Genomic DNA, 25,270 nt, shown 5'->3' with positions numbered 1-25,270 from the left:
TCGTAAGCTCAATATTATTTCGGCTTAGTCGGTCTACGATACCAACGATTTATCTCGTGTTCGTATAATTAATCAATGAATGTGTATCATCTAAAGTGTCGACTTCACTCGAAATATGTATTATAAAAGTGTTTAATAAACATTAAAATTAGTTCCAAATTAATATCAAATATTATTTATCAACAACAAAGCAAAATATTTAATGAGTATAAACAGTCCACTCAACTCTCAAGAACTAAAAGTTTCTTATAACCAGTTGGCAGTTTATTTTAATCAGAGTTACAGACATACCTATGTATCTATTTTATAATTATTTTTTAAATTTGTATACTAAATAGAGTACTGATTATCTTCTGAACTTCTAAATTATTTTAGATTTTGAGGGAAGGGATGAATTAACCATGATCTTATAATGAAATGTTTTTTGTGATTATATACGTCATGATACTTAGTTGAGATAAATGGTTTTATTTAGAAAATAAGATTTAGTTTGTACTTCTAAAAAATCAAAATTAAAAATTACCATTATTTTAAAATTAATTGAATAATAATTTAGGAAAATAGGAATTTCTATGTAAATTCAATTTTTAGTGAAATCGATTTTGGTTTTTTGGTGTAACTTGAAAACTTGATAATCTTAAGAATGTTTCCAAATATTACAATTGTAAACTGAACAGGAAAATGTCATTTTCAATTTTAAAACGAATAAAAAAGTACACATATTACCTATGTCAAAGGAAAGATTAAATGCTTTAACATTATTGACGATTAAATGCATCAACTATTTAACTAATACCATTGATTTAGATTCCTACAATGAGCAATGAATTTAGCTTACATAAAAGAAAATAATTGTTTTAAAATTCAAATAATTATAATATTTTAAATTATGTAATAATAAAATCGTAAACGTATAAAATACTTCATATTTAAAATTATTTATATTTATAGATATATAATTACAAAATGTTGTATTATTTTAATTGTCTATGCAAGCAAAATATTAAGTACCTATTGAAAAAATCTGAATTTTTTATCATTATAAAATAGGATGTTTAAAAATTTAGCCAAACTTTATTTGATCTTGCATTATACTATATGGTATATTTGTACATATATTATGTATAGTTTAATTATTTGTAAGTAACCACTGGCTGAGTGATTTATCAAATATCATTAAAATATTTAAAATCATGACTCGTGTAAAATGTACATAAATATATATAATAATATATTACTATCACAAATCCCTAAATATTAGGTACCTATTCTTACTTATATAATCAGTTGTAAAATACTTTCAAAAATTTATTATTTTCAAAAGAAAACAAGTTAAGTAAATATATTATAAATTAATAACTTTGACTAGTAATAGATATTATAATTAAATATTAATAGTAATAACATACAACAATGATTGCTTTTATTTATATAATCCAACACATAGTAAATGTATATGCATTTTTGAATGAACAATTATTAAGTTATTGATACTCTAGTTTTATATTGACTGCTTATATTTCTAAAAATGAAAGCTTATAAAGAATAATTATTGTCGTAGAATAAAGTCTGTAATATTATCATTACTGTTAATATTTTTACTATAAATTTTTGTCTATTTTCACATAATGATTAATTAAAATATACACCTTTATATGTTTTTTGGAAAACTTGGTGACTTAGTTTAATTTAATATATCATTTACTGAGTATCTAAATACTTAAAATTTAAGTATCAAGTATCTTTATCCATTTTGCCTGTATGTTTATAAAATAATTTGTAGTTTTGACGAATTCTCTTAAAAATTGAAATTTTAGTGCGACGCTTACATAAAATTAATATGACTTTACATCAATTTTATTTTAAAATTCTTGTAAGGAGAATAAAATACAAATAAGAATAGTTTTTTGAAAAAGAAAATACTTTTATAATAATTTTACAAAATACTTGATTAAGTCATTTTTATACACAATATATTAAAATGATCATACATTTGTTTTTGTTGTAAGGCATTAAACACACAAATTATTTAATTAGAAAAATAAAATAAAATTATAAATTGTCTACTCTTATTTATAAAAACTGACAATTATAACTTCTACTGTGATTATATAATGCATACATTATAAATTATAATATATAATATATACATAACATTTTAGTTAAGTTATTTAAAATGTATAAATAATAATTAATTTATCACTTTTTGCTCATTAAACTTTAGTATTACAATTTTATTTAACTAAACTAGTAGCTGATTTTTATGGTAAGTGACTATAAAAAAAGCTTCATAGTATTGATCTTTTTAAGGTCCAGGGTCAGAAAAATATAAAAATTCTTCTTTTTAATAAATTAACATTAGGTTATAACTACATCAGTATGAATTAAACTGTTATTCGGTCTTAAATCTGTATCACCCGAAGATGAGGAGGATTCTGAATATGAACGACTTCTGTTGGCTCTACGAATTTCAGACCTTGAATCATTGTTGTTTAATTTTCTCTTTTTATGTTTATTTTTTTTTGATTTTCTTTTCTTTTTGTTGTTAACATCACGAGATTTTATGCGAGCAGTTTGATAACTTCGAGCAGGAGTAAAATCTTCATCATCTGATGAAGAATCTACATAGGGCCTCCTTCTTCTTGCAAGAGATGGATAAGACATTCGAGATATACCATGAACAGATTGTATAGGAAAATTTGAATCATTTAAAGTTGGTGAGTATAATCTCCGTCTCCTTAAATTATACCTATTTATTCAATTGTAAAAATCATACAATTATACATCTTTATATGTACATGTACAATATACAAACAATTATTTACTTACCTATTACTTGGTCGATCTAATGAATGTCGAATTCCAGTAGATGTAGATGGTTGGTCTATTGAAGCAGAATTACGTGGTTCAATAGAACGAAAGGAGTGACTTAAAATTTCAACATCAGAGTCATCACCGCTAGAACTAACAACGATAACTTCCAATATTGGCAATTGAGCTTCTTCATTATCTGAATCCAATACAATTGTTTCACCGATAACTCGTCGAGAAGAATCTATCATTGGAATTGGTAATGCAAGTGGTGGTGATTCTAATGCTGCTAGTATACTTGATGCCTAAAAATATACATACATTTATTTTATAGTAATACAATAACTCATAATATATAATATTTTATTTATTTTACAGTTATTCTGGCTGGAAGTGGTGGATTTGGTAAATCTGATGATGAATAGCTAGATCGAAAGGTATATTGAACATGACGATCATAGCCAACTATGTCGTATGGACTATTAGCAAAATTATATAGTTCATGGCAAAAATGTGATGCACGCCGATCCAGAAAAGGCGTTAAGATGTTAATCATGTACAACTCTCTTATTTCATAAGCTGCAAGTGATCGCATTATCAAATTTGTCACAGAAACATCAGCACTCTCCAGGATAGGAACAGGCTCACCTTCTATTCTTGCAGTTTCCCTTATAGCAACAAGATCTCTAAGGATAAATGCATGTAATCTATATGTTTGAGCTGGATTATTTCTGAAAGAATAAAATTTTTATATTAAACATAAATTATAAAAAAGTTTGTAGGGAATGGTTTAGTGAAAAACACTTCAGAATAAGACATAGGCCAAATGGCTCATAAATTGTTGTCCAGTATTTCAGATCTTCATCGCATAACATAAAAACTAGTTAGGCAATGAAATACGGTAGGTTGACATCTCATTCTAACAGAATACTTATAAACCATATAATATATATACATATTAATTTTTAGGTTATTGATATCAATTTCATTTTTGAGTGCTAATAGTCACATCTAAATCTGTGATATTTGATGTCCACAAAAATTTAGAGTATATTATTAACCCATTAAGGCACTTTAAATATACTTAACCTAACATAAATAAATTGGTTAAATGTGTTTTTATACTAAATTATAAATTTGAAGTGTGAATGGAGCTAGATAAAAACCATACATATATATATGTTATGGGCAGTGGTCCAGCCTGGGTAATGTGAAATTGTGAACTACAAATTTTTTTTTTTTTAACTAACTAATATTATTTTTTACTTTTATTATTACCTATTAATAATAAAATGATAATATTTGTTATTATTTTTTTTTTTTTTTGCTATTATAATAACATTATAATTAACATTATTTTACAAAAAAAAAAAAAAAAATTATAGTTTATTAAAAACTATAATTTATGATAAAAGTAAAAATAATATTAGTTGGTTAAAAAAAAAAAAAATTTGTAGTTCACAATTTCACATTCCCTGTTATATATATATATATATATATATCATAAATAAAAACTTAATATTTTTACCAAATTTATTTGTAATTCTTTATTATTGTTGGTGAATTAGCTAGACATAATTTATAATTATTTATAATCGATGGGGCTATTTAAGACTTTCAGAATACACAACATATACACATCAATTCTGCGCATCTTACCATAATGGTACCAATTTCAGTGATAGGGTGTCATGTGAAGATATGCACAACTGATTTTCATTGAAACCTGGCAAATTCTTTCCCTGGATAGAGTATATATTATATATATACAGTATGTTCACACTAAGAGGTACCACTAAATATTTCAGTTCGATGACTTTGTATTGAAATAGAGTTTTAAGTGAATGATAGATAATACTTAATTACACATTCTTAGACAAATTTCAAATTTTTAAAACTTTCGATACATGCATGTGCGATACAACTTACTTTTTTTTAAATGGTAACACCAATTTTTTTTTTTACTTATTCGGATAGAGTATTTTTTTCTAAACATGTTATGTTTAAAAAATTTTTTTCTGATTACAAAATTAGCATATGAAACATAACGATGAAATTTAATATTTACGAGTAATTTGTTTTCGACAAAATTTAAACTACAATCAACTGTTTAAACCCGGGTTTATCCAACATTTACGAATCGAAGATTTTGAACGTAGATTACAATTTTAGTCATGGTTTAGTGTTCAATTTGAAACCAACAATTTATTTTATAATAGTATTTTGTGGACTGATAAATCTAAAAAATTCACTAACAATGGTATAATGAACAAACAAAACAATAGGTTTTGGGGCGATACAAATCCACACTGGTCCCGAGAAACTAACTTTCAGACAGTTAGGGGTTTAAATGTGTGGTGTGGATTAATTGGTAGAGTACTTGTAGGTCCTTATTTTTACGACAGAACACTTAAAGGTAGAAGATATCTAGATTTTCTTGTTAATCAATTACCGTTACTGTTAGAAAACATTCCATTAGCCACGCGAGAAAATATGTATTTTCAACAAGACGGTGCACCAGCACACAACGCCATCATTGTTAAACAATATTTAAATGATATTTTTCCTAACTGATGGATTGGTACCCATGGAGTAATTCCATGGCCAGCAAGATCTTCAGACTTGATCCCAATGGATTTTTTTTATGGGGGCATTTAAAAAATGTTGTATATATGGACACACCTATTAATCTCCAAGATTTAAAAAACAAAATACGACTGGCTTGTAATAATTTGAAAGAAGAACAAATAAATGCTGCCACATCAAGGGAATTTTTAATACATTTGGAATTATGTTTAGAACATCAAGGTGGAAACTTCGAACAATTCATTAGATAAAATTGTAAGACTTAATGGCAAATTATTAAATCTTTATTTCAAATTTATAGTGTGCACCTAAAATTATAGTTTTCATTACTTTTAATTAGTTACCTTATTTCAGAAGAATGAATGAAAAAAATGATAGTAAATTACGATAAAAAAAAAACAATATCTTATCTGTGTGTAAACAGATATTTAACAATATTGGATATTAATAAGTAACAATAATTTGAATTTAGTTTTAAATTTTGTCAAAAACAAATTACTCGTAAATATTAAATTTCATCGTTAAGTTTCATAAGCTAATTTTGTAATCAGAAAAAATTTTTTTTAATCATAAATTGTTTATAAAAAAATACTCTATCCGAATATGTAGAAAAAATTGGCGTTACCATTTAAAAAAAAGTAAATTGTATCGTGCATACGCGTATCAAAAGTGTTAAAAATTTGAAATTTGTCTGAGATTGTAGTTAAGTACTATCTATCATTCACTGAAAACCCCATTTCATTATAAAGTAATTGAACTGAAATATTTAGTGGTACCTCTTAGTTTGAATACTGTATATAATTTTTTATTCCAATTATTAATTATTAATAATCAATTTATCATTATGACAATAATTTTTCATTCTCACTACACAATTAATATTTTTAAGATATATAAAAAAAGGCATATTTTATTTCAACAGTAATGATTAAATGGCAATAACTGGGCACCAACACATAAGGCTGCATTCAAAATTTGACAAGGTCAAATGCCCACCTTGCCTTGTTACATTAATGTTTAACCACAAGGAAATACCAAAATATAATATATTATGAACAATCAGTGTCCAGTGAACTATTTCTAATTGATACCATAAATATTTAGAATAATCTATTCACAGCTATTATATAACTATAAAAAAAAAATTCATATTTTAAAATTATATATTTTATGTTAGTCTTCATATTTTTGTTTAATAGATGACGTTTCAAATACTTTTTCAAAATTATATAGAGATAAAATTTTTAATCCCAATTACATAATTATACGAAATCCTTTTCTTTTTTTTTCCAGATTTGAACCAATGACACTGCTTTCGCAAAACTATACAAAATCTAGATTTTGAAAAACTAACTCCAAATGTATAAATTGAATCTATATTAATACTTATTGAGTATTTTACTTACAAAAAATTATGTAACAATAAAACTAATTTTAATTAGTTTTCATTTATTATATTTTTATTTAAGTGTTGTAAATAGAAAGTGTACCAATAACAAATACCTATATTTTATACTATATAATAATTTATAATAATTTAATATAAACATCAATATGATAACAATTTTATGACTGAATTATATTTTTAAAATATTCTTCAAAAATTTAGTCACTACATAGCATTTATTCATGTTATTTTTTTTTTATTTATGAATTTGTTCACAAGTTAATATATTTTGAATTATTTATTTTAAAATAAATTATATTATAACAAGAGGATATATGTTTACAAAAATATAATGACGGATGAAGTTAAGCGTGATGAATTAAAATGTAAATATCTATTAATTAACAATAATCATTAAAAATAGGGTTTACTTAAAAAAGAATACTGATAGCATTAAACATGAAGGACAATTATTAATGGTCTAAAATTGGCAAAAATCTCTCACTAAATAACACCACTAAAATAATCCAGTTTAAATCCCCACGAGTTATTTTTTTTACATATAAACATTTTATCTATAATATTTGAAGGATATGAAATAATAAAACTATAAAATAAAAAAAGAAAATTAAGTATTTCGTATTTTACCGATAGAAAGCTGAGCTGCAATCTCTAAAACGACCACTTAAATCAGGTAAAGGTTCAGCCCATGCATTTTCAACGTATACTCGTATTCTCGTTGCTTGACCTGAAAGACAAAAGAAATGTTGAATTGTATAAACAAATAAAATTTAAAATATTAGGAAGATGCTATACCCATATATGTCGTCTCCATCTTACAAGTGTACAAACATGGCAAATTTAACGTTTACAATAATTTATTTTACTCTGTTATTTAAAAATTAGAGTAAATTGAATTCTTATAAAATTTAAAGATTATTATTAAAGGAATATTGCAGGTATTATTGAAATCTTAAACTTAAAAGCAAGTTATAAACATTTTAAAACTGCAAATTGTTTGTGCATTTCAAAATAATAATAACTTGCTTCAAAATTAAAATATTAATAAAACCTAAAACCCTTAAAGATATTCTAAATTTTTAAATTTTATGACAGGTCAACTCACTTTAATTTTAAAATTAACAGAGTAAAATTATTGATTATTGTGTGTATAATTTGCCATGTTGTATATATTTCTAAGATGAAGATGACACACAAGGACGTAGTGTCTTCTTAAAACAATTTTAATAAATACCCATGATTGGTCTTTGTAAAATTGGACGTGAAAAATCTTGATTTTGATCATAAACTTGATCATTATGATTATAGTCAAATAAATGATTAACGTTATTTATCGCTCTCTCATTTCTACGGACAATATCCATAAACAAATTCATTCTGAACATTCTAAACAAAATACAAGTTAGTAGATATAATTTATACGTATTATACGTATTTATATATAAACGTATTGGGATATTTTTAGAAATATACAATACAACATTCAACTATATACATATTATTGTGAAAATCGTATACATTAGGATAGTTAAGCAAATAATTTTGAAATATTGTATTTTGGTTTTTTAGTTAATGTTCTGATAATATATGCTATACCAAGGGTAGCTAACATGAATAGGTTTACAGGCCACATAGATAAATACAATAATACCAAGAGCCAAAATGTTATGTTTATAGACACGTTTTATATAATTTGATAATTTTTTATAATTTAATACCTAAAAAATTAAAATCCATAATAATATTAAGTAAATTTTGAATTTGTAAATAAGACATGAGCCACATGTGACTCACGAGCCGCAAGTTGGCTACCTATGTGCTATAGTCTAAAGGTAATACATTACAATAATATTAGATCAATGCATTTTGACTCTCAGTTCAATGGACTTGGAATAGAGCAATAAATGTATTGATTTTAAAATGTTCTTTTTTTTATTTTTTTATTTAATATTGTTTTATACATTATTTTGTTTTGAAAGTTCAATCAATATATAATATGTTTTTTATACTCCAGAAGTATTATTTAACATAACATGCACTTATCTACAGTTGTTTGTGAATATTGATTGTTTGATAAAACTTTGACAAATATTATAATTTATAAGTATTTAAATACATACAATCGTATTTTTTATTTTTTTCTATTTGAATTTGTTGTAATAAAACAAAATTACTTCCTAAGTTTTTGAGTAAGAGAAATTCATATTTGATTAATTATACACAATAACTAATAATACTAATTTACTTTTCCAATAATCAAGAACAACTGATATTAATCCAGATAAATTCACATTGTAGTAGTGAGCTGAACAATTTTTTGACCTGATGCAAACTACTATATGACCACCCATGCAACAATAACTTTTATACACATTTTTTGTTTTTTACATCATAGTATAAATATTATAATTAAAAACTTTTTATCACATTAAATTCATTGCCTGGTACTCATCTATTCATTTTGGTCTTGAAGCAATAGGTACAAAATAACCTGATTTGGCATGCAACTGACACATTGCATTACTCGCTCAAACATAAGAAATTTACTAAAACCCATTGATTTTTTTTTTAAGGGTAAACTCTATTAATTTGTTCCATTTTATATGCTCATTATTATTATAGTAAATAAAATATAAGCAAACTCTACGTTAATTAAGAGTACACCATTATATACATGCATAAATTTAATGATGAGTGGGAGGTGGAGCCACATAGGTACATGGAATACATGTAAGAACTCGGTATATTTACATTTACTACCTACTATAGTCTTATTCTGAATAGAGTATATGTATATTTTTATAAAAAATACATTGTTATCATTTTAAACTAATGTGAACAATATAAATTATCAATATTTTATATTCCAAATATAATATCAAATATTAGTGAAAATATGTTAATTTTTTTTACCTAATAATTATATAAAATACTTCACCTGTTTATATCGTTTGACATTTCATTGTATGGCCGCATAAATAGTCTTGGTCTAGAAAAACAAACATTGTAATACAAATATTGTAAATATAAATATAATATATTAATTTTATAAAATAATGTATTTCTTACGACGGTGCTCTGGGCAGCGAAGGAACATGATATGTTTCATGGTCACCCAGATCATCAAATGAATGATGAATAAAACTGAATGATTTCTTACATAATGGACAAGTTGGTTCAGACTAAAACATAAACATACAAAAAAAAAAAATCATTTTTATTAAGACATTGATATAAAACTTTTCAACAAGTTACTAATTAATCAAAATAAATTTTTATATTATCCGCATTAAGTTAATAAATTATAGATTTCTTTGGACTGTACTAAATAAGAACTTCAGACAACAAACATTTTTTTGAAGTTTAATTAGTAAGATTTAGAACTGGTAAAAAGATTAAAATTAACTATTAATTTTAACTATTTGTAATTACTAATAAAATATTCAATATTATAAAAATAGATGGTAACAATAATTAAAGTAAACTTCTTCGCAAAAAATATTTACTTTCATTTTTAAATTGAGACAAAAAACAGTATGTTTTCCAACACATTTTGTATAATATAATCAGTTTCTATTTAAGAAATGTTTGAGACAATAATATGATATACAAACCTTTAACAATTAATCATTATTAAGAATTTGCTAAACTTACATTTGACCATCGTTTTAAACATTCAAAACAGAATAAATGCCAACATGAATTTGAATAACATTTATTGGTTAAATCATCTAGACAAATTGAACATTGAGTATCTGGTGTTGAAGGGCGCCCAGTATTAAGAGGAACAGGAGGTCCATTCCTTAACACTGCTATCGATTCATCATCTGATGATAACTCCACAACGTCAAGTTCAGATTTTAAGAGTAGTGACATGTTGAATTATGAATTTCAATTCTAAAATTAAAAAATAAATAAAAGGTAGTTTAATTAATCAGTATTAAATAACATTAGGTATATAAAATAAATATTAAGTACATACATTATTAATATATATATAGTATATGCATTAATAATTATGTATATTAAATTAACATAATTATCAAATTATTCAGATTGGTACAATCAGGTTATCGTGATACCCAAAAATATGATTTTAGGTGCCAGGATTAACTTAGAATTTTTATGTGTAACATAAACTATATCAGGATTTGAATTGACTATCATAATATTAAATAGAGTACAGTTTTTTAAGTTAAAAATACTCAGGGCCGTACTTGATTTATTTTTTTTGTTAGATCTGATTTTTAAAAGAAAAATTTGTGAAAACTAATGGTTTTAACATCAAATATTGTTGCAATTGTACTGTTTTTTTAATGTTTTATTTTAAATTTGTGAATTTCTATCGATAAATTAATAAATAATTTTAAACTTTAACCTTTGATCGGGGTCACATAGATAATAATTATTTTTGAAGAATATCCATAACTGCCAGTGCCGATAAGACTTAAAGTAGAATTGAAATACTATTATTATTATACCAATCATAGCATATTATGTTAACAATATATGGATATGGATCTATTACTTAAGTTTTTGAAGCCCTAAACGCTGGACACATGACCCAGGTATATTCATGATATAGAATAAATTTTGATTTCACAGGAATGACAATAATGAAGTACTTTTGGATTTAAAGAATAAAGTATGTTTTATTTTAAATTTAAATTAATATAATGAGAAAAATTTAACAAATATCAACAAAACTATAATATTTATATTTAAAAACAAATTAATTAATACTTAATAAAAATTAAATGACAATAGTTTGACAATTCTGATTATAAATATTCAATATATATATTTTTTTTAAATATCATAACAGATAAAAATATTGATTTATATTCATCACAATATATAAATAATATTAAACTTATCCCACATAACCAACATTATGAGCTTTAGGGTGTTTAATGCTAAATTATTTGACTATTTTATAAGATCAGAAAATGATTTAGTATGAAGCGATAATTTAGTTTTGAAGTCTCATTAACAATGAGTACCATCTAATGCTAACTTCTATACCTAATAAATAAAAAACTCGCAACTCATAAATCTTAACAGAAACCTAATTTTATCATAATTCAATTTTATAAGGTATAGTTAAAAAATTTAACAAGACTAACATAGAATAAATTACAGGAGTATACAAAATACTAATTTGTTAATTATAATATTTATGTTTTTGTGTAATAAAACACTAATCTGAAATAGAAACATTAATACAGCACCTTTCTTCGCTTATTCAATAATCCTATACTAAATACAATAGTAATAATAACCAGAAAACCTAGAAATTATGAATTTCTAAGAAGATATTATAATGCTAAAGCCAATATAAGATTTTACTTACCATAGTAAAATTAATGGATATTCCCAAATATAATCTGTATATAATAAATAAATTATGTGTGCCTAATGCATTTTCGTTTGTTGTATATCGCTAAAATCTGCTTAGAAACGTATTTAGATATGCCAAATAAACATTAAATAACTAGTGTGATGTTTAGTTGTACAACGTAATTGCGGGCTGTTGAGAAATAATACAATCAAAGTGTAGCCAAAAGTGCGTGAATTACGTTCGGTACGCAGATCATTTTAACATTTCGACGATTGAGATCACAGAAAGATTAAACATAAAGATGTTAAATAAAAACAAAAATAATATCACTCGTTATTAGCTTATTTAATAGCTGAAATCAAAAACTTTGATCACTTGCGAGTCACGACTAAAATACGATCACTATTCACTATCAAATATCAATCATTATTCGTTATGTACTCTTTACATTTCCCACAAGAGAGGAATATACATTAACAATATAAACATGAGCATCATAAAATACGCTTAGAAAGACTCGATATGGACATATGACGTATGTACCTGCACGGGTTATACACCCAAGGTATCACCAACGATCGGTTGGGATGGTAACGATTGCGTCTTTTTTGTTAACTGAAATTACCCTTTTAAACCGTCCGCGATCGACTCAGTGTAGCCAACAATCATTACCGGTTCCCTCCTACGACCTATAGACCTTACACTCATAGACGGAGTATCCGAGCATGATGAGAGCGGGTGGCGCGGTAAAAGCAGTGATATAAATTATCTAGTACAAAATATTGTTCTAATAAAGTAGAAAATAGTAAATACATTTAAATAGATATTATAGTAGATTATATTGTAAAATTAAAATAGTAGATACTAGACAGTAGACAGCTTAGCGACAAGTATGATGAATAATGATGTGAATAATTGATGTGTATTATTTATTTAGATGAAAATTATACTATTGATAATACGGTACAAATGATACAATAATAATTATCATCACAGCATTATATCATTTATATCTAAGCACAGCCTTGTTTGCTCTACACACATGTGCAGCGCAGCCACCAATCACCATTGACCGCGGGAACTACTAACTTGCTCCGTCTATGAGTGTAAAGTACTAAAGTCTATCTTATGACTCATACTCATATACTCGTAAGTCACAAGTCACGAGTCAATTCGGAGTCATAGGCCATTGCAGTTTGAAAGCTTGACAAGTCGGCTGGTAGCTACTGCGCGCGAATCAAGCGAAGCCTATAGTTAAACTACACACTATATTATAATTTATAATAATAATAATAATAATATATCGTTGATTAAATAATAAATATTCAAACAATGACATTAAAAGTATTAAAATCAATTATAATGTTATAATATTTGTATAATTAATAATATAAATAGTATAATAATAATACTAAGAGTAGTTTACTACCTACACCTACGGTTCTATGCATAGGCGTTACAAAGTATTTACAAATTATATTCACTATAGCTGCCACATAGAGCAATGAGTGTGAGCTTTTCGCATTAAAATATTTGAATGTAGCAATGCTATAATTTATTATCGCAATATATTATATTTTTTTTTTTTTTTTTTTTTATGTTCAAAATTTATTTACCAAGACCCAGACTATAAAATATAGACAGTAAAAAAAAAAAACACAATTTTATTGATTGAAAAGTAAATTTAATTAATACTTAGTTTTTTTTTTTATTAAGACGGTTTTTAAGTCTAGTACTATTTTTTAGTGCCTACTGTTAAAAAATACATTTTAAAGTATAATATGAACGATCGAAATGATCGAATGCATTATGATTATTTATAGTCTTATTATTGTCATCTATACAAGCCTAAAAATAAGTAAATAACTTTTCATTCGTAGATGTCAATACTTTGTTTAGAAAATTTAAGCAACGATTTGGCATACTTATTACAAAGACATATTATTCTTGTTTCTCCATTTTTGTCACAATTTTTATGATATGTTGTTGATTATAATTGATACCTAGGTATCTAAAATCCTCTGAAATCAAAATGCTTTTTGATAAATTACAATTAAAATTATTACAGGTAAATAACCACTGTCACATAGATCCCAAAGTGTGCATTTAAATTTATTTGGAGTAAATTATGTATCACAATGTAGTAACTCGTAACGTCGTAACTGCGGGTCCTGGTGCAAAATAAGTTTTTACATGAAAGAGTTTTCTTTCTAATAATTACTGAACTATAGGTTCATAAAACTATAAAGGTTATTGGTACATAGTTCGGTTAATATTAAAATCCATTATACAGTGTGTAAACGCTAACTGAGAACACTCAATACATTTACGACGAGTCTTGCGATTTGAATACTGTCTTTTGATCGGTTTTTATGACATAAAAATACACATTTTTATGGCCTTTGAATATTTTTAACTTAATTAGCCATGCGCATGCGCAGTACAACTTTTTTTTTTAAACAGTAACCACCTATTTTAATCATTAATTATTTTTTGCCTAATTTTTTTAATGAATTTAGGTAGTTAAACTAACTTTCTAAGTCTAAAATTGACCAAGTTATAGCAATTTAACCAAAAAACTACAAAATTCACGCGATTTACAGTTATTTTACTTATAACTCCAAAAATAATTATTCTAGGATTGTTTAAGTTTGATATTTTAATCCCTAATTATTAAATTGATAGTGTAAAAGATTTTTTTTAATAGTTTTTAAATTGGGCATCGGCAAATTTAATTTAATATTTATGAATAATTTATTTTCGAGGAAATTTTAACTATGTTCATCATATAGTGGAAAATTGAAATATCTCCGATATTGTTAAGAAGCCGTTCTAGTAACAAAATTAAACCATAAAAACATGCTTATGTATTTCCAATTTTACTCAGCTATTGTTAGTCGTAGAAAAAAATCATGTTACTAAAACTAACAACTGCTGGGGAAAACTGTAAGTACGATACTACAATAACATGTTTTTAAGGTCAAATTTAGTTATCAAAACAGTCTCTTACTAGTAGATTTTTCGAATATTACGAATGTTCTCTAAAAAAAGATTCATCCAGTATATTTTTAAGTAGTTAATATAAAATATTGATCTTAAGGATTATTAGAATAAAATGGGTACATCATAATGTTATATATAATACATATTTATTGATAAATTTTATTTGAGTAATCTATTAAAATGCAGGAGTAATATAAAAATTATTTTTAAACTAATAATTAAATAAATTTTGATAACAATTAGTATAACATTCTTAGTTAGTATAATATGAATTAATAATGATAACATAACATAATTTAGGTACACATCACAACAAAAATAGTAAGGAAACTACAAGAAATTCTTTTGACATCTGCAGTGTTTATAAAATGAATAATTCTATCAACATTGAATGCATTAAGTCTTAAGTGATTACTCTTGTTACAGAATTTCTCGAGATCCATTCAAAAACAAAAATTTATACATACATATATATTTATATAATCATGTATTGGGACATTTGGTAAACAAAATATGGTCAACACAATATCAAATAGTTACATTTAACCAAAAATAGTACATATTTAAAAGAATAAAATAATATGGTCACACTATGGAATAAATAATCTATCTAGTGTTCCATTACTCTGAACACCAGTTCCAATATAACTGATGACTGTTGGGCTTTAACTGCTATTGCATTCACCACTGGGACAAGATGTTCGTCCAGACTTTGCATATACAAAGGAGGAAGTTTACTTTGTCCACTTCCAGCTTCATATCCTACCTGTAATATTTGGGCAATAACATAAATTTAAAATTTAACTTAATATTTACAACTAATAATTAATATATTACAGTAACATTATATACTCTAGAAGTCTAGAAAATCTTAATTTAATACTGTTTAATTTCAATATTATTTCTATACTTGAAATTATAGTTTAAAATTTATTTACTGAATCTGGATTGATGACAATGCGTAAGGCCAGTGGAGTCAATGAAGCTGCAGATAACAAATCTAAAAGTGGAACCAAAGCAGTACACGTTGCCTTAGATACGGATTCAGCTGTTCTACTAGTGTCCAAAGGTTCATCAACACGATCAGACGTTTCTTCACACTATATTAAAATAAAATAAACTTATTTGTTAACTATTTTATAATTAATTTAGTGATAAGAAATTATTAAGGATAAAATTAAAAGTTTTTGGTATACTATTTTATAAGTTGAGAAAATATTAAAAATGAAAATATATAAAATTCTTTTCTAATTTTTTGACCAGTCTTAGCCGTTTTAAGGTAAATTAAAGGTATTAATAATCATACATCATAAAAATTAACATACTTGTATAACAAATACTTCAGTCCATCTAATAAAACGTCTTTTTCCCGAATAATCAACACCATTATGCACTCTAATTGAGTATACACCATCTAATGATCTGCCATCAATGCAACTTTTAACTCTAAACAATTAATAAAATATTTTTATGATATTATAAATTATTCAATTTGTCATTTGATTCTCACCCAATGTTGAAATTGACATCATCTTCTGTCCAGTGAAATATCACTGTTTGCTCATCATTTGTTCCACAATTTAGTTCAAAGTCTTTCATTAAACGAAGAGCATCACGCAATAATGCCATTTTTTGAGATGACATTTCAACCATGACACCATCTTCCACTATGCGCCACCTGGTACTAGCTTCATCTTCTAAATCACCATTCAACGCAATAAAACTGGCACCCGTTACTAAATAAACCATTATTTAGATAAGTTAATACAATTAATATTATATAAATCAATTAAATTACTTTGTCTAGGTTTATTATGAATATTAATTGCTTGTGTATTGTAGTTTCCATCATCTTTAGTTGATTGAACACATACTAGATGAGAATCTGCAACTGCACTGAAGTTAGCACCAAATGCTAAAAGGCCACGGTTTGAAGCCAACACTAATCTTGAAACCTGAAAATGAACATATTTTATAAGTTAAACTAAATTACAGTAATATAATTTAATAAATTTGTGCTTAATATAATTACTTGATCATATCTATTTCGAGGTAATAGCACCATAATTTGTTTTTCGTCCATATGTATATAGCAGCCTTTAACGGTTGGTAAACCATAAGAATATTGTCTAAAATCCTTTAAATAATATATTATACATATATTTTTATTAATTAATATTTATTGAACATAATATAATTTATTTTTTTAAATATATACAATTTAAAATGTTTTAAGTGAAAAACAATAACTTACTACTAATAGCTTAATAACTGTTTGACCAATTTCTGTATATAAAGAAGGCCGATTTCTAATGGATACTAACATACATGGATAATAACGATATTCTGCTCCTAGTCGTAGCATTAACCGAATTGGGAACATTTTAGCCCAAGGAGTTTCATACCTAAAAAATAAACAAATGTGATTATAGAACCCAAAGTTACCTTATTGATTAAATTTCAGTTCACAGCTACGTTATTTGTCATATTGTATACCTATTATTGTATTCAGATTGGTCATTGTAATCAAAGTATTCACAAAGCATGATCTACTGTGAAATGTGATAATTACGTAAAAGCGGATACAAAGAGAGCATGGAAGTGATGTTCCTCCAAATTTCTTAAAAAAAGTAATTATATAATTGAATTTTTACTATTGTTTTTATGTATATAAATTATACAATATGTACAATGTTTAGCGAACTACTCTATTTACAACTAATCGTGCTGATTAACGACATGACATCACACATTATCATTCTTGTTGTAATTGCTTGCACTTATACTTCCATACATTGTAATCAATTTAATTATTGTAACAATTAATTGATTGGCAAGTTTTTAAAAAACCAAAAGAAAATCTTATCATTTTTTATCTGTTTGCTTATATGGGTATTTACGTATTTGAATATTTTTTAATTATGTATAATATTTTAAATTTAGTAACTCGAATAAAAAGTATTTTATTTTACTTTTTTTTTCATATTTTAAATTGAAATAATATTTTCAATGTAAATAAATATGTAACAAACTATGTAATTTAACAATCCTTTTATATTATAATTATACAGCATGATGTTTATCATATAAAAGGCCTCTCCCTCCTTATAAACCCTGGGTTTGTGTCTCTAGTTAGGCATACCTTGATTTTTAGATATAACAGATACTGACAACATAACTGTAAACCCGGCTTTAAACTCAATTTAGTTTAAAATTAATAAGATATAATGAATTAAAACTTACTGATGAACAAGCAAGGCAAATAAATAAGGGGGTGATGGCAAACGTAACTTTTGCATACATTGGTATGTTTGTCTTACAAATAAAAATCCACCATGGTTATTGGAATCCAATAATGTAGTATTAACAGGGGCAGTAAAAGACATATCACTAACTGTTACACCTATAATAAAGATAATTATATATTAATTAATGTTAGCTTAAATAATAATAGTCTTCTTATAAAAATAATGATATAAACCTGTTGAAGCGTTTTTATACAAATTGTTTACGAAAAGAAATATATCACGAGGTGGATGTTTTTCATTCGGAAGTGTCTCCAATAAAATTACTACCTCATCTTGACCAACACAAGCAAGACCCTCAGAACTCATACACCATGTTTCACGTTTAACACAACAGTCCACTATTAGAAAAAATATGGCAATATTGAATGTAATTATAAGTCATACATTGAATATAATTCAATATTATTAAACAATAGTATGCTTACAAAAAACTCTCCTGACGTAAAGAAATAAATTAGGGTTGACAGCAAACATTGTTTCAGGATCATTTAATGCTATCGGACGTTCAGTATCATCAAATATTAATTCACCCTGATCTCTCTTAGCTGCTGGTGGCAGACCAATATTGGGTATGTAACTTTGTGTTTGAGAATTAAGAGGCCTTCTATTAGCAGGTATAACACCTAAAAAAAAAAAAAAATATATAAATAAGAACAGGCATAAATAAATATTTTTTAATTAATTAAAAAATTATTTAAAATTACTATTCAGAGGTATTATCTTCTGTTTAAAGCAAAATTATACACAGTGATAACATTCAGTAATAATAGGATTATTGGTGGTACAAAGCATTGGATATTAGTAAAATAAGGAATCAAAATTCAAATAATTTTGATGAAGAATCTAAAGTATAGAGAACACAAAATATAAGTTATTTTATTTTATCCTTTAACAATGCAACAGATTACACAGGTGTTTTAGGGCAATAAATTGTCAAATTGTTATCGTAAAAGGACTTTAAGACCCTCAAATAATATTGAAAATATATAATTGTATATTGTCATTTAATAATCATAGTCAATCTCAGTTTATGCAACTTTAAACTTTAAATTTGTACAGAAGAATAAAAAAATTGAATTGATGCTAACAATTATTAACTCAAAAATGTGCACTGCAACTTATAGAAGTTATTTTTAATAAATGTTCATAAAAATGGTCTAGATAGTGGTATAATTTTTACATTTTAGATAGATAGTTCATGATAGATGGTGTTTGAGATTAATTCTAATTAAGATTATTATATTCGCTAAAGATTTATGAGATTGTATTTGATAATGTAATATGTTTTGAACTTTAGTTAGGTCATGATATTTTAGATTGACTATGAAGACATTCTGATTTTACACAATGGACAACATGTTGTTCTAGTCTTAAAACTAATAACATGGTATTATGTGTCTTAAAAAATAGATATTCTTTAATATATAAAACCCAAATTCAATATTTTTGTGATTAACCATGATGGGTTTTAAATAACAATATACTCTATTCATGTTAAGAATTTAAGTACAGGGGTGTTACAGTGTAGCTTTATTACATAGCATTAAGTTAAGAACTTACAATATTTATTGTTAATATGATCTCTAGTTGATTAGAATGATCTTCATAATACTTTATACCATCACATATTTATAAAAAAGAGTAATGAACATTCATATATTTATTAATATATAAATATGTGTATATTACATATTATTTATTATATTTGAAATACTAGGTAATGGTTGAATTTTAAATTTACATTGTTATTTAATTAACATTATTGTAACAACTACAGTATAACATACAAATATGATTGGGTTTCAAATTATAATCATCTTAAAAAGTTTAAAAAAAATAAATTTGTTCCATTAAAAATGTTGTATGTTAACTACTAATGAATAGTTTAAATTATAATATAGTACAAGACCGTAACTAAATTCAAAAATGTAAATTAACATCATAAATTACTTTGCAGATGAATAGTAAAATTACTTGATGTAATTCGTATAAAACGATTTTATAACTTAAGGGAAACACACTCATAATATAGAAATTTAGTTGTATAATATTCCTAATTTACTAATCAATCCAGTGATTCAATAAGAATTTTGAAAACTCTGATTTAAATTTAAATGTTCTCAAAATATACATATTAAAAAAAGTTAAAAATATTTAAAAATGGAAAAGTAAAATTTAAATAGACTTTAAATCAAAATTGATTAATATTGGTACATTTTAAAAATATAATAAGAATAAATTCCCTCGTTATGTTTATATTATTAACAGAGATAGCAAAATACAGATTTCTATTCTATAGAGAGACTATTACATCCTTTTGTATTGTCTCCAATTCACAAGCATTTATAGTATAAAATATGTATTTAGAAGAATCAGTTAGAATATTTTAATCTAATGCATATTATAGGCCTTTATTAATATTCAAATTTTCATGTGAATTATAACTAAGTAAAATATTAAAATGCTTATAAATCACTTAAAAATACAAATATCAACTAAAGACAATAAGATGCCTTAAATAATATTCTTATATTTAAATTTTATAATTAGTAAATTAATTGATCTTATAGTAAAATTAACAACATTTAACAGATTCAAATCCATTTTACTCGAACAAACATTAATTGGTAACAAATTTGAAAGTTTAAAAAATGGAGTTACGAAGACAAAAAATTCAACTGTATCGTCTTCTAAAGAGGATGTCATACATGGATGCATTGTCTTAGTCTAACTTATGTATAACATAAAAAACATTTTTGTAAATTCTTACTATAGTTTATGAACAAATGTTAATATTAGAGAAAATTTAGAAAATAATATTAACTACTCAAATCACGAGCTTTCTTTTTAAATATTTTTATTTTAAAAATTTGATATTAATTAAAAATGTTCTGTAGTAAAAACCTGATACACAGATTTGCAATGACATGTATGCATAAGATGTAGACAATACATATTAATACTGCATCCTTTTAACATAATTTTTATCTTGGATCAATTTTTGTGTTTTTATATTTTTTAATTTCATATTCTTAAGAAAACTTTCTTCTGAGAATGATGATGATATAAATATAAATACATAAAGTATTAAATTAATAGCAAATTATTCATAATAATTTAATATTTAAATTAATATAATAATACACCAGTTTATATTATCATTTAAGTAATGACTTAGAGTAATTTAATAAGACTTACTGTTTGTGGTAGGACTGAGCTTTTTTAATGAACGCGATAAACGTCTTGTTGGTATAATTCTTTCAGATGATCCATCTAAATCTGTTAAATCGCCTCCAGGTCTGATACCATCACTAAACATAACCTGTTTAGGAACATCTGATTTTACTCGTCCTATAATCAGTAATATTATTGCTAATTAATAAATTAGATTAACTAAAGTTAAAATGTCTACAAACCGTAAATGTTATTTTAAATAACTTAATAATATTGGTGTTTTAACTTATTAATAATACCACTTATATGATTTACTATGTGTTGTGGTAATAACTCAAAATATTAATACAATTTAATATATCCAATATAATTGCTAATAAAGTAACATACAATTCATTTATTTTTGTAGATAAAAAGTTAAAATGTTTGAAAATTATTTTAAATTGTAGAAATTTAAATGAAAACTAAAAAAATAAGGTAGTAGAATGTTCCACAGAAATAAATAATAACAAAGTATGCTTTCTAAACAACAGATATATTGTTAGAAATTATGAAATAAGAAGTTAAAAAATACATTTATCTAAAATATTTGAAAGTGTATTTATGCTGTTGTTAATATTATTTAACTATTTAGTTATCTCTACAGATTACTAAATTAATTTTTTATCTTTATAATTTGAACTTTAAATAATACTATAATATTAACAATTAAATATTATTTTTTATTTAAAGATTTAACTGTTTAGAAATCAATTCATTAATAAATAATTATATTAGATAATAGTTATGAATGTTAAAGCTAGTAAAACCAATCATGTAAAATGAAAGATTAAATTAGATATATTTTTATATACCTTCTCTTTTGAGTACGCTCACAGGAACTAAAACGGATGGAACAGGTTGGTTTTTTGAATCAGTTACTTGTTGTAATGGCGGAACTGTTGAACAATATTCCATAGGATTATTTGGGTTTGGATGTTTAATTGTAGCTACTTTTTGTTCCACTTGAGACGCTATAATACATTTTCAATGTTTAAGATTAAAATGTATTATGAATATAATCATTAATCATTGATTTTTAAAATATTTTACCTCTAGCAAGAGTGTTATAACATTGCTGACAAACTCGTCCTTCATTATTATTCATGTATGATAGGCGAGCTCGTAAATTACAACATTTTGAACAAAGAACCTAAAAAAAATCATTATTAAATAAATTCCAAAATTACTTTTAAAGGTTATGCATTTACTTCTCCACAAGCTCTACAATGATGCCTGCGTTTAACAACAGTAAATTTTAATTGACATCTCATGCAGCTTTTTGCTGCTTCATCTGGAACCCAATATGGTTGTAGTTTACCAAGTCGACGTTCAATTAATGATAATGCACAGTCTGAATCTAAAATTCAATATTTAAATTTTAAGTTAAGATTTATTCAGACCTAATAATGAAGCACATTAATTTACCTGTGCTTAAGGTTGATGGTAACTCATTGTCACAATTTGTTGTTCCATTTAAATCAAGTGTACTAGGTCTTTGTAAATGGCTTTCTTTTATATTTTCTATAGTATCACCAACCACTTCAGATGGTAGGGAACAAGTACTCTGAGAATCTAAAGAGTCAGTGACAGTATTAACACTTACTTGATTATCATCTTTTAATAATATTGTTTCAGTTGATTCTATACTACACAATGAATCTGTAGGTTCTTTTTCATGTAGATAATCATATTCAACTTGTGATTCTGATAAACTTTCTTTGTCTTCTATTATTACTTCATCATTAGAGTTTTTTTCTAAAAATTCTTCATCTATTTGTTGATTAAGGTTCTGAATTGCTTCTTCGTGTTGAAATTCTAATTCTAAACTTGAATCAGGAACAATGGGTAAATCTGGAATGTAATTGTGCTCATCTACTTTTTGAGATTTGTCTTTTGTAACTTCACACTCAATTTTAACATCTGAAATTATTTCTAACTCATTTTCTAATTGTTCAACAGTTTTACTTTCTACAAAACTAACATTTACATCTGGCGAAGCCTCGAGTATTTCTTCAAGTATTATTTTTTCTTCTTCAGAAAGCAGTAATTGTTCATTTATATCCTCTTGAGGTTTATTACAATTGTTGTTTGATAATACATCATTGGATATTTCAGATGATATTGTATCTTTTGTTTCTGATATACTGTCATCACATATTAATGGTTTTTCAGCTATTAATTCGTCAGAAAATTCAGAACGGGGTGATAGGACATCAGTTGAATTGCTACAATTGTAATTTATTGATAATAAATCTTCTTTTTCTTCATATTCTTGAAGACACTTATAAAGTTCTGCATCTGAAAAATCAGCATTTGTGCTATCTATATCACAAATCTCAGATGTGTTTAAAGACTGTAGTTCACTAGATATTGTACAATCATCTTTGGATGAATCAGGTGAGGTAATCAGTACAGGACAAGATGCAATATCTGGTAGTCTTTGGATGTCGTCGATTGAATAATTTTTATCGCTTTCTTTAGCTGAATCGTATGACTCTAATAAGTCTGGACGAAAGTCTTTTAATATTTCTCCATCTTCATAAGGATCTGGAGGTATATTTAAATTTAATGGTTTGTATTCATATTCATTGTCTACATCTATTAAGCTGTTTATTGCATTTTCATTCGAAGGCAAATCAATATCCAATAGTGGTGTAATATCTTCTGGTTTAATAGTTTCAACAAATCCATTTTGTAATAAATCAGATTTAACAGATGTAGTGGATGTAGGTTCTATACCAAAATCAGCATCAGCTAAGTTTATAGGTTCAAATGCAGGGCGACGATAATTTGATGCTGGTAACATTTTTCCAGTAATGTTGGGAGCTTGTGGCTAAAATATTTTATTATAAGGCCAAAGTTTAAAATTATTATTGAATAAAACTAAATAATTACCTGTGTTGCTGGTACAATATTAGACCGCCCATTTAGAATGGATGCTTGAAGCTGCTCTCTTTCTATATTAAAAAAATAAACATTAAACAGTATATATTACAATAGTATGAATAATGATGACCAAATTATCAATGTAAAATTACCCTCGTTGAACTCAAATTCGTCGAGTACTTTGTCTAAATCGACAGTAAACTTCTCCATTATGCTGTAGTTGTCTGTGACAAACAAATCAGACAAGAACGTTTATCCCATAATTGATTTGAATCTACATTGCTAGTCAGAATCTTAGAATTATGTAATTAAAATAAATTTGTATAATTTTGCATATCAATCATCTACTCTGTAAAAACCACTACAATATCGCACAAAAAAAAAAAAAAATTAATACTTGAAATCTTTTTGTATTTATACCTTATAATATTTAAATTACGTCACACGGAATAAAAACTGTAGGAACAAGAAATAATAAGAAGTAACAACAATTATTCTCATTTTTATTCATAAAATGTTCAACACAAAATACAAATTGCTAACATCGAAGTTTCTTTATCATACATTTATCTACTGATAAGTGATAACAGATGATTATCTCAATTTATGACACGGTTGTGTATCATAAAAGCAATATCACAGAATATTCTGTGGTAATATTACTTTACGTCGTGTAATGTGTATATTGTGTAGTATAGACTATAGTTGTAG

The 25,270-nt window shown here is 25.2% G+C and overlaps 2 protein-coding genes across 3 annotated transcripts; both read right to left on the bottom strand.

The window, feature by feature from the left end:
* Nucleotides 1–2,181: 2,181 nt before the first annotated feature.
* On the bottom strand, nucleotides 2,182–12,667 carry LOC112598968 (E3 ubiquitin-protein ligase Topors). Of its 2 annotated transcripts, none has more exons than XM_025345649.1 (9): nucleotides 12,159–12,667; nucleotides 10,460–10,702; nucleotides 9,875–9,987; nucleotides 9,744–9,794; nucleotides 8,040–8,191; nucleotides 7,433–7,532; nucleotides 3,188–3,542; nucleotides 2,830–3,116; nucleotides 2,182–2,749 (listed from the first exon to the last, which is right to left on the bottom strand). In XM_025345649.1, the coding sequence occupies exons 2-9, from the start codon at nucleotides 10,679–10,681 to the stop codon at nucleotides 2,359–2,361; spliced, it is 1,671 nt and encodes a 556-aa protein (XP_025201434.1). In that variant the 5' UTR covers nucleotides 10,682–10,702; nucleotides 12,159–12,667; the 3' UTR covers nucleotides 2,182–2,358. The 2 variants fall into 2 exon arrangements, with proteins under 2 accessions (XP_025201434.1, XP_025201435.1); XM_025345650.1 differs by having other exon boundaries at nucleotides 8,040–8,182.
* Nucleotides 12,668–15,389: 2,722 nt separating this feature from the next.
* On the bottom strand, nucleotides 15,390–25,044 carry LOC112598848 (zinc finger FYVE domain-containing protein 9). The gene is made up of 18 exons (XM_025345486.1): nucleotides 24,980–25,044; nucleotides 24,712–24,783; nucleotides 24,569–24,630; nucleotides 23,099–24,506; nucleotides 22,882–23,030; nucleotides 22,724–22,823; nucleotides 22,486–22,644; nucleotides 21,656–21,808; nucleotides 18,883–19,080; nucleotides 18,631–18,795; nucleotides 18,393–18,552; nucleotides 17,404–17,554; nucleotides 17,182–17,286; nucleotides 16,948–17,104; nucleotides 16,660–16,885; nucleotides 16,475–16,595; nucleotides 16,088–16,249; nucleotides 15,390–15,915 (listed from the first exon to the last, which is right to left on the bottom strand). The coding sequence occupies exons 2-18, from the start codon at nucleotides 24,767–24,769 to the stop codon at nucleotides 15,760–15,762; spliced, it is 3,690 nt and encodes a 1,229-aa protein (XP_025201271.1). The 5' UTR covers nucleotides 24,770–24,783; nucleotides 24,980–25,044; the 3' UTR covers nucleotides 15,390–15,759.
* Between the last annotated feature and the right edge of the window lie 226 nt (nucleotides 25,045–25,270).

Source organism: Melanaphis sacchari, unplaced genomic scaffold, assembly GCF_002803265.2.
Source record: "Melanaphis sacchari strain LSU unplaced genomic scaffold, SCAv2.0 Contig4_pilon_pilon, whole genome shotgun sequence".
Lineage (NCBI taxonomy): Eukaryota > Metazoa > Arthropoda > Insecta > Hemiptera > Aphididae > Melanaphis > Melanaphis sacchari.
The sequence above is the reverse complement of the archived record's forward strand: the minus strand, read 5'-3'. Positions and strand labels throughout refer to the sequence as shown.